Raw genomic sequence first — 11,222 nt, 5'->3', positions numbered from 1 at the left:
TAGGGAGGGACTGACCGCCATCAGGCATCCCAGGAATGCTGTAATGTTATTCCTAACTCAGACTCTGTTTTTATGTTCTGTGTGGGCTCAGGCGTGTGTGTTTCTCTCAGCCTTCTCCCAGCAGTGTTGGAGATCAGTGTACACAAAGAGCATGTGTGTGTGAGATTAACTGCGTCCCTAATGATGGAGGGATCCATGAGGGTTCCACGGGGATCAGTGAGGGTTCCACGGGGAACAGTGAGGGTTACACAGGGATCAGTGAGGGCTCCCCTGGGATCAGTGAGGGTTCCACAGGGATCAGTGAGGGTTCCACTGGGATCAGTGAGGGTTCCACAGGGATCAGTGAGGGCTCCACTGGGATCAGTGAGGGTTCCACAGGGATCAGTGAGGGTTGCACAGGGATCAGTGAGGGCTCCACTGGGATCAGTGAGGGCTCCACAGGGATCAGTGAGGGCTCCACTGGGATCAGTGAGGGCTCCACAGGGATCAGTGAGGGCTCCACTGGGATCAGTGAGGGTTTCACAGGGATCAGTGAGGGCTCCACTGGGATCAGTGAGGGCTCCACAGGGATCAGTGAGGGCTCCACTGGGATCAGTGAGGGTTCCACAGGGATCAGTGAGGGTTGCACGGGGATCAGTGAGGGCTCCACAGGGATCAGTGAGGGCTCCACAGGGATCAGTGAGGGCTCCACTGGGATCAGTGAGGGCTCCACAGGGATCAGTGAGGGTTCCACAGGGATCAGTGAGGGCTCCACAGGGATCAGTGAGGGCTCCACTGGGATCAGTGAGGGCTCCACAGGGATCAGTGAGGGTTGCACGGGGATCAGTGAGGGCTCCACAGGGATCAGTGAGGGTTCCACAGGGATCAGTGAGGGCTCCACAGGGATCAGTGAGGGCTCCACAGGGATCAGTGAGGGTTCCACAGGGATCAGTGAGGGCTCCACAGGGATCAGTGAGGGCTCCACTGGGATCAGTGAGGGTTCCACAGGGATCAGTGAGGGCTCCACAGGGATCAGTGAGGGCTCCACAGGGATCAGTGAGGGCTCGACAGGGATCAGTGAGGGCTCCACTGGGATCAGTGAGGGCTCCACTGGAATCAGTGAGGGCTCCACAGGGATCAGTGAGGGTTCCACTGGGATCAGTGAGGGTTCCACAGGGATCAGTGAGGGCTCCACAGGGATCAGTGAGGGCTCCACTGGGATCAGTGAGGGTTTCACAGGGATCAGTGAGGGCTCCACAGGGATCAGTGAGGGCTCCACTGGGATCAGTGAGGGCTCCACTGGGATCAGTGAGGGTTCCACGGGGATCAGTGAGGGCTCCACTGGGATCAGTGAGGGTTCCACAGGGATCAGTGAGGGCTCCACGGGGATAAGTGAGGGTTACACTGGGATCAGTGAGGGTTCCACAGGGATCAGTGAGGGCTCCACAGGGATCAGCGAGGGCTCCACGGGGATTAGTGAGGGTTCCACAGGGATAGTTTTAGGACCATGTGAGTGTTATGACCATAGGAACTTGGACGTTGGTGACCTACGCTCCCATGTTACTCCGTATGGAAAAAAGATTAGTGCATTTCTCAATTAGTGCATTTCTCAGTTAGTGCATTTCTCAATTAGTGCATTTCTCAATTAGTGCTTTTCTCATTTGGTGCATTTCTTAATTAGTGCATTTCTTAATTAGTGCATTTCTCATTTGGTGCATTTCTTAATTAGTGCATTTCTCAATACTCGTACAAATAGCGAAACCTCATGGATAAGCTGCAAAAGCCAGTCTTTTGCTCAAAATCCTTAGTTAATCTCTCAGAGGTCAATATCTGTGTCAGTGAACATGCCAGAGCCGTCAGAATGAGCCCTTGTGTCGTTGTGTACGGATGAGTCTCATAGCTGAGTCGTGTTGTCAGTATACCAGTGTACTCTGGAGGGATGTTCTGATGTTAACTATGGCGAAAAGTTTGATGACAATTACTGTAAATTGTAGGTTACACCGTAGTGTATGTGGGAGTGCGAGTGCAAGATGCTTTTACTGTTCGTACTGTAATGTGTGACAGACCATGTCATTGCCATACAGAAAGGAAAAGACAGCACTGCATAGCACACAGAAAAACAAACAGAAACAAAAGTAGAAATGTGAACGACTAATGGAAATGTATAGAAATATCTTTGACATATAATGACAACTTGTTCAACCGTTCTGCATGTAAAGACTTATGCTATGAGCTCATGCCTAAATGTTGTTGGGATGAGGCTGTTCAGCAGAGACACATTATAACACATTATGATCAACATGACATAAGCAACTGATAATGTGGGAAGCAGCAGAGAATTGTCCATAATCATTTGCGTGGATGTACTGAAGCATTTGCAACTCGTTTAAAGAAATGAGAAGCTGCCGTTTTGATGTGATGATGATGTGAAGATTGAACAGGTTTAGAGAACTTCAGCTCTGATCTGAGGAATGCTCCAAAGCGACTGAGAGAAATAAACTAAATGATTTGAGTTATGGAGATCTTACTCGCGCTTCTACAGGAACTGAAATTATGGCTTGCACAATGTTGGGGCTTTAAACGACAGTAAAACTGAAGTGATAGTATTAGGACCATGTGATATTTATGACCATGGGAACTTGGACCTTGGTGACCTAGGTTCCCATGTTACTCCGTATGGAAAAAACCTCTGTGTCAGGACTTTGGTTTGAGAAACGAATTAATGCTGTTGTTAAAGTTGAAATAGTCTTGATCAGAATGGTGTCATCTCTCTCTATTTTCAAATCAAAACTTAATATTCAGTTTTTTATGATTTAATTGTATTGCCTTGTACAGCACATACTTCGTCAGCCATGGTTTAAATGTGCTTTATAAATCAAAATGAATGAATGAATGAATGAATGAATGAATGAATCATTGGTGAAGGAACCGGGGGGGGGGGGGGGGTGCCTCCATCAATATTGGAAAATGCTGCATAAAAAATTGTCCAAAAATCAGCCCATACCGCAGGGACAATCTGACACGTGAACGATGTTCTTAAGTATGAATGGGTCAAACACGCTTGCAGAATGGCCTGAGTCCACTTGAATTAGTTTGGACGGCTCTCTCAGTAGCTGCGTTTCCATTACAGATCATTACTAAATGTCAATAAAGAACTATTGCGAAATTTCAGCGTTTCCATTAACCGCTATAATGCATCTAAAACTATTTTTTTCCTCTCATTCCAAAAAGTGTGCCACGTATTTTGATAGGTTTATGTATATCCCAGCCACTGCAATGCTTTTTTAATGAAGGAGACATAAGCATATTATCCAAGCATTCATTAAAATTAAAAGAGCGAAACGTTTGAATTTGCATGGTGGTCGACTACCTCAAAGTGTTTTTTTTTTGTTTGTTTGTTTTTTAACCATTTCATTATTTTGTCTTGGAACTTCTTCTTTATGAATATGGGTAAAACTTTGTGTTTAGATAATTGTTTGGCCTTCAGAACATCTTAAAAGGCACATATGTAGATCATAGAAATAAAAATTGTTTAGGGGAGCATGCCCTCAAACCCCTCCAACTACCTCACACTGATTACAAAACTATATTACGATACTGGGACATACAATATGGTCATGCAGAACAAGCACACTGATATCTTAACGAAACGACACAAAACGATCAGTTTGTGTGAAAAATTGAGCCTTATTTATAAATATTTTTTTACCTCAAATACAACACTATATCCAACAGCATTTAGGCGCTTCACTTCCGGTAAGGAAGGTCAATAATACACGTGGTGTACGAGATTCTCTTCTGGCCTTGGTGTAAACTACGCCAGATCGTGTGTTATTGACCTCACCGGAAGTGAAGTGTGTGAAGGCCGGTGGATATAGCGCTGTATTTGAGGTAAAAAATGATATAAATACGACTGGATTTCTCACACAAACCGATCGGTTCGCGTCTTAAGTTCGTGTGTGTGTTCTCTAAGCATGTTTTTATTTTTGCTCTCATAGAATTGTTCCCCATTCACATCATTATATGACCGACACACAGCAACGGCTGAGTTATAAATCTTCATTTGTGTTCTCCTGAAGAAACACACACATGCTGATGCCCTGCAGATAAACACCACAGGCTCATTTCTGGCTGAACTAACCCTTTAAGTGTGTTTTTATCAATATAATTATATGTCAAATATGTTGTTAAAGTAAAATATAACTAAATAAAAAAAAATGGGGTCTCGCCCAGGGAGCAATTCAATGTAGAACGGCCACTGTATCTGAGGTTTCAGAGGCAGACTGAGAGGAATGGCCTGATGAAGCTCTCTCTACGAGCCGGACGTGCCATGCCGCGCTGACGGACTTATATGCGCATCAATCATTGTCACGCACAGTCTCACGCAAAGGAAAATAGTGTAAGATAGGCTACTGCATAATACAATTTTAACAAGCAAAATAACACGGCATCACGGTACACATCTTTAGCCATGTCTTTTACAGGGGTAGCCTACTTCAGCGCTGGGAAGATGAATGCGTATTTAAACTGGCTCATTTATGTCGTAGAAACGCACAATTATTTTTGAATTTGGTGCCTTCTAGACTGAAAAAAAGACAGAAAAATCATTTATTTGCTTATTTATTTGCTGTTTGTGATTCCATACATGTTATACCACATCACCATCCTGTATGTTACTATTATGGTGGTGGGATGGACGTCGATAGTGGCCAACATGTCCCCCAATGTCAAAGTCATTCCTACGCCCCTGGATTTATTATTTGGATAGCATTATTTTTTTCTTTGAAATAGACACATAAAAGAATACGGATAAAATAACACTTGCGGAAATAACACCAGCGTTTGGTTGAGAATATTTGTTCCCTTTCGGGGAACTCGAGCTGCGTCGAAACGCTGTGAGAACGCCTCTGCGTTAATGCGTCGTGAAGCGCCTGTAGAACCATTCCATCGGAAAAAAGATCGATCGTCGGCGTGATGACGTCATCGACCGGAAGCTATAAAACGTCCGTGAAAACAAACAGGAACTAGCTTCTGTGCCTTCAGTAAGCGATCTGTGTGAACCTGTCTGTCTATTTGGTGTTTTTGTCTGTCTATTGAAAGAGTTTTTCCACCCTTTGTTAAATATTCCATATATTTTACAAAAAAGAGAAAATAAAATAGATAGAGAAATGGCGAGCGAAAGCAGTAACTTTAAGAGGTGTGTTCATCCCTGCCCACGCTACATCACGAGTGGGGATACACACTCTCTTTGTGTTGCCTGCTTGGGAGCGCAGCATGCCCAGGCAGCCCTCGAGGGGGCTGCTTGCGAGCACTGTGAGCGTATGCCACTGAGAACGCTGCGCTCCCGCCGGGCACTCTTCGAGGAGGGTGCCTCGGCTCGTGTTCCCCGCGGCTCTGGTCCCGCTGCTGCCGAGGCAGAGCGGAGGCTGCAGTCGTGGGGTTCACAATTGGATGTTGCGGAGGGGTTTGAGACGGGCGCTGCCTTATCTCTGCCCTCACCCGCTCCATCCAGCGGTTCTTCTCGGGGCTTGGAAGCACGCATTGCGGTTTCTTCCCCCCCGAGAGAGCCGCCGGTGCTCCAACTATCCAGCTCCGAGGAGGTGGACGTTGAGAGCATCGCGACTGAAGATTCGCCACTTCAGTCTCCTGCGAGTGATGAGCTCGTTGAGGTTCTAACGCGAGCCGTGGCCAGATTAAACATTGACTGGCCCGTAGAAAGATCTGAGGCAGGAAAGAGACGTTCTAGTAAATTAGACGAAAGATTCCTGCCCGCTCGCGCTTCAGAACCTCAGCGGCGGGGCCTGCCATTCTTCCATGATTTGCACACCGAGGTGGCAACATCATGGAGGAGACCGGCATCATACCGTGTGTTCAGCCCTCAGACTACGGTCTATAGTAACATCATGGGGCTGAAGCACTACGGCTATGGGGCGATGCCAAAGGTAGAAGAGACGCTTGCGAGCCATCTCTCGCCTTCCTCGGCATCGTCCCTAAAGGCCCCGACTTTGCCCACCAGACCATTGAAAACAACGTCGGCACTGGTGGGCAAAGCGTACTCGGCGGCAGGTCAGGCTGCTGCATGCCTTCACACCATGGCAATTATGCAGGCTTATCAGGCTGACCTGCTCAGGGATCTAGATGGACGCGATGAAGTGGGGGGTGACGTCATAAATGAGCTTAGAACAGCAGCTGATATAACTCTCCGGGCCACCAAAGAGACGGCCAGATGTGTTGGCCGCTCGATGGCAGCATTGGTGGCTACGGAGAGACATTTATGGCTCAACCCCACCGAAATCAAAGAGAGGGAGAAGAGCTTTCTGCTCGACGCGCCGCTGTCTCCTGGTGGCCTCTTCGGTGACGCAGTACACACTGTCACCGAGAGGTTCCAGGAGTCAAAGAAACAAGCTGCGGCGCTGAAGCAGTTTCTCCCTCTCCGAGTCCAGGTCCCTGGGGCTGCCGCTGACATCAGGCAGCCCAAGCCGAGTACGAGCTCAGCTCACAGGGCACAACAAAAGCAGAGCGTCGCCGCTCGGGCTCCCCCTCAGCGCGGGGACCAGGGGCGGCGCTCTCAGACGAAGCCTTCGAGGGGCAGGGCTGATCTGCGGACAGTCCTGATCGCCAAGAAGGCTTCGTCGAAGCGTTCCTGACGCCAGAAGCGTCAGGACGCTGAGGGTGGTTCCCCCCGTTGGGAAACGGTGCTTACCCCTGCCTACGGTACCCGTTTCCCTACGGCACCCTCGGGGGGCCGCGCTGCCAACCCTGCCGCAATGCCGGGGCGCAGTCGGTCTCCGCGGGCCACCCGAGGGTGGTCCGCACCCCCTTCGGGGGGTCCCCGAGCAGTCAAGTCAGTTGTTCCCTGCCGGTCCGCCGCTTCAGGGCACTGTGCTTGTTGCTCAAAATACACCAGAGGCCAGCCTCGAGAGGCTGGTTCCCTTAGTAGATTTTCTAGACGAATGGAAACGTCTATCAAATATATCTCAGTGGGTCCTGCAGATAGTAGAAAAGGGGTATGCCATTCAATTCAGAAGTCGGCCACCTCCTTTCTGCGGTGTCCTACCTACAGTGGTGGGCCCGGAGCAGGCTCTGGTAATGGCACAGGAAGTAGAGACACTCCTGCAAAAAGGGGCTATAGAGAGGGTTTCCCCTCCCAGCAGGGAGTCTGGCTTTTACAGCCGTTACTTCATCGTGCCGAAGAAGGATGGGGGCTTACGCCCGATATTAGATCTGCGGCTATTGAATCGCTCGGTGGCCAAGCTCAAATTCAAGATGCTTACACTCAGACAGATTGTAGCGCAGGTCAGATCGGAGGATTGGTTTGTCACCATAGACCTCAAAGATGCGTATTTTCATGTCTCCATCCTTCCACATCACAGGAAGTTCCTGAGGTTTGCCTTCGGGGGAGAGGCATACCAATATCGTGTACTTCCCTTCGGTCTAGCACTGTCACCCCGCACGTTCACCAAGTGTGTGGATGCAGCTCTGGCGCCGCTGCGTCTTCAGGGCATCCGCATACTGAACTACATCGACGACTGGCTGATTCTAGCGAATACAGAGCAGATGGCGGTTCAGCATCGAGATGCTGTTCTCGCCCATATGTCGAAGCTGGGGTTGAGGCTGAACGCCAAGAAGAGTGTGCTTTCTCCGGCTCAGAGAACCACTTTTCTAGGTGTGAACTGGGACTCGATAATTATGCGGGCGCAATTATCGCCAACACGCATAGCGTCGATCCTGGCAGCCGCCAAAGAACAGAAGCTAGGCCGAGCCGTCACTGTGAAACAGTTCCAGAAACTGTTAGGTCTCATGGCAGCAGCGTCCAACGTGATACCTCTTGGCCTACTGTACATGAGGCCACTGCAGTGGTGGCTCAAAACACAAGGGTTCTCCCCGAGGGGAAATCCGATCCGCACGATCAAAGTCACGCGGCGATGCCTACGTGCTCTGGTCATGTGGAAAAACCCGGGGTTTTTATCTCAGGGTCCCGTGTTGGGGGCTCATGTTCGTCGCGTAACGCTAACGACAGACGCCTCCCTCACGGGCTGGGGGGCGACCATGAGTGGTCGCTCATCCCAGGGTCTATGGCAGGAACATCAGCGGCACTGGCACATAAATCGGCTGGAGATGCTCGCAGTGTTTCTTGCATTGAAACAGTTCCTGCCCGACCTCAGGGGCCACCACGTACTAGTCAGAACAGACAACACGTCCGTGGTGGCCTATATAAATCACCAGGGGGGTCTGAGGTCTCGTCCGTTGGACAAATTGGCACATCGGATCCTCCTGTGGGCCCAAGGGAAATTGCTGTCAATCAAGGCAGTATATATCCCGGGGGCCCTAAACCAGGAAGCAGACAACCTGTCGAGACAGGGGCCGAGGCCCGGGGAATGGAGACTCCACCCAGAGGTGGTGGAGCTCCTATGGAAGGTTTATGGGAAAGCAGAGATAGACCTGTTCGCTTCGGCAGAGAACTCTCACTGCCCGCGGTGGTTTTCTCTGACCCATCCGGCTCCGCTGGGGCTGGATGCCATGGTACAGGAGTGGCCGAGGCTGCCTCTGTACGCCTTCCCCCCGATTGTTCTGCTTCCAGGAGTTCTGGAGAGGGTAGGCCGGGACGGGGCCCAGGTACTCCTAGTGGCCCCGAACTGGCCGACCCGAGTATGGTTTTCGGACCTGATATCTCTCCTGGAAGGCTCTCCGATGGAGATTCCGACCAGGAGGGATCTACTCTCTCAGGCGGGCGGGAGATTCCTGCACCCACGCCCGGAGATGTGGAAACTGTGGGCCTGGCCTCTGAGGGGGCTAGGCTCATAGAGGAGGGTCTCTCGGCCGAGGTCGTAGAGACCATCCTACACTCCAGAGCTCCGTCCACGAGGAAGCTGTACGCTTTGAAATGGAGACTTTTCTCAGCTTGGTGCAGAGAACGCCAGTGGGATCCAGTTAACTGCCCGGTTGGTACAGTGCTGGAGTTCCTGCAGGAAAGGTTCTCTGCAGGGTTGACCCCCTCCACACTTAAGGTGTACGTGGCGGCCTTGGGCGCTGTCCACGTCCCTTGCAGTGGAGTGTCTTTGGGAAGACACCCTCTAATTACACGCTTCCTTCGTGGCACATTAAGGTTGAGGCCAGTTATGCACTCGAGGGTCCCGGCATGGGACTTGGCCATTGTTTTGAGGGGCTTGTCCGGACCTCCGTTCGAACCTTTGGAGGAGGTTTCGGATAAGTTCCTCACCCTGAAAACTATCTTCCTTTTGGCCATTTCATCTCTTAAAAGGATAGGAGATATTCAGTCCCTGTCAGTAGGGCCCTCATGTCTAGAGTTCGCGCCTGGGATGGTGAAAGCATTTCTGCATCCCAGGCCGGGTTATGTCCCCAAGGTTCCTACGAGCCCACGGGGCCCCATCACTCTACAAGCCTTCTGTCCTCCTCCATTCTTGACGTCAGACCAGGAAAGATTAAATCTGCTGTGTCCGGTGAGGGCACTGGATACTTATGTCCACAGAGCTGCCCTGTGGAGAAAAACTGAACAATTGTTTGTTTGCTTCGGACCCCCTAAGAAGGGGGCTCCTGTATCCAAGCAGAGGATGAGCAAGTGGGTGGCCGAGGCCATTTCACTTGCTTATGAAGCTGCCGGGCAGCCATCTCCTTTGGCTGTCCGGGCACATTCTACCAGGGGTATGGCTGCTTCTAAAGCACTTTTGTCGGGGGCTTCCCTCCATGATATATGTAACGCGGCCGGATGGTCGTCTCCTTCTACCTTCGTCAGGTTCTACGAGCTAGACCTGGCATCTACAGTAGGGGCACAGGTTCTCTCGTAACCGTGTGCGCTTCGGTTTCACACATACGAGACACTTGGTCCTATGGCGATGTGGGTATAAGCGTTCTCACAGCGTTTCGACGCAGCTCGAGTTCCCCGAAAGGGAACGTCTCAGGTTACGTATGTAACCCTAGTTCCCTGAGGGAACGAGACGCTGCGTCGCTCTGCCATACTCCCGGCGTGTCCGTGATCACTTACTTCAGGCTTTATCAGAAGTTAGTTCCTGTTTGTTTTCACGGACGTTTTATAGCTTCCGGTCGATGACGTCATCACGCCGACGATCGATCTTTTTTCCGATGGAATGGTTCTACAGGCGCTTCACGACGCATTAACGCAGAGGCGTTCTCACAGCGTTTCGACGCAGCGTCTCGTTCCCTCAGGGAACTAGGGTTACATACGTAACCTGAGACGTTTTGTTGGTTTTCTATCCTCCTAAAGCTGTCGGTGTTAAATGAGCAGGAGTCTCTTCAGTAGCTCAGCCCATCCTGACAGTGAAGCGAGTGTCCTTCTGATAGTGTGCTGGAAATCACATCATATATCCGTTATTCATCTGCTCATTCACTCAGGTCTAGTTTAGTGCTCTCAAAATCAGTGTGTAAACTATTTGAGTTTTTGGCCTCAAACCTTAAAGTCTCTAAAGACATTAGGCTGATTGGTTGTTACAGAACTATCCGATCTGTTAAGTGCAGTTATTTGTAAGGATACTACTGTTGTTGCTGATCTGAACTGAGACTGGCTGAGGCGATATCAGATGCTTTTAAAGAGCAGTGTGGCCGTTTAGATTGCTCTCAGTTAATTAACACTCCTACTCGGCCAAATCCTAGATGTCCGAAGAAATCATCACTCATTGATTTAATCATGACAGATGCCCCGTTACCGTTTCCTGAAATAGCTGTTTTTGCTAATGATGTGTGTTCACTGCTGTTAGAGATAAGGTGCGCAGGTCTGCACCTCGTTTAGTTGAAAGGCCAAATATGAAGATGTTAGTTGAGCAGGGTTTTTATATATGATTGGTTTTATTTTGACTGGAGTAGAATTAACCCTGACTTATTTTCAGAAGAGTGTTGTTGATCTTCTGATCAGACATGCACCTGTCCGTAAGGGATCACGCCTGGTTTACTTCTGAGGTTTCTTATTTCCTCCACGAGAGAAATGTAGCCTGGGCAAAAGCAAGGAGATCAGATACGGATGCATCGACCAAGCCCACAGGTTTACCGTTGTCTAAGAATGGGGTGTCTCTCCATATCTGAATTTAATAGTTTTAATGAGCATTTTGTGTCGTCTGGGTGTGTGTTTAATTCTGTTGCCCCTAAATTGTCAGACCTGAATATTGTTACTGATCAGGGTAAAACAATTGAGGTAGTTTCATCTTATAAATATTTAGGCTTTTTAATTGATGGTGACCTTTTTTTAAGCTTCATATACAGAAGCTATGTTG

At 49.6% G+C, this 11,222-nt stretch overlaps 2 protein-coding genes across 2 annotated transcripts in view; one reads left to right on the top strand and one right to left on the bottom strand.

Annotated features, from left to right (window-relative positions):
• Nucleotides 1-129, bottom strand: part of tspan4a (tetraspanin 4a) — a 56,622-nt gene extending 56,493 nt beyond the window's left edge. The window contains exon 1 of the mRNA XM_067419358.1: nt 1-129. This exon is cut by the window's left edge and continues 129 nt beyond it. The gene's annotated coding sequence lies outside the window, so the exon portion shown is untranslated.
• LOC137043759 (apomucin-like) overlaps nt 1-1,580 on the top strand; it is a 6,632-nt gene extending 5,052 nt beyond the window's left edge. Inside the window, exon 3 of the mRNA XM_067420175.1 lies at nt 92-1,580. Within this exon, the coding sequence (XP_067276276.1) occupies nt 92-1,580 (1,489 nt within the window). The remainder of the gene's footprint in view (nt 1-91) is intronic.
• The last annotated feature ends 9,642 nt before the right edge of the window (nt 1,581-11,222 follow it).

The sequence above is a fragment of the Pseudorasbora parva genome, chromosome 16 (genome assembly GCF_024679245.1).
Source record: "Pseudorasbora parva isolate DD20220531a chromosome 16, ASM2467924v1, whole genome shotgun sequence".
NCBI lineage: Eukaryota > Metazoa > Chordata > Actinopteri > Cypriniformes > Gobionidae > Pseudorasbora > Pseudorasbora parva.
This window is presented reverse-complemented; position numbering and strand designations above follow the sequence as displayed.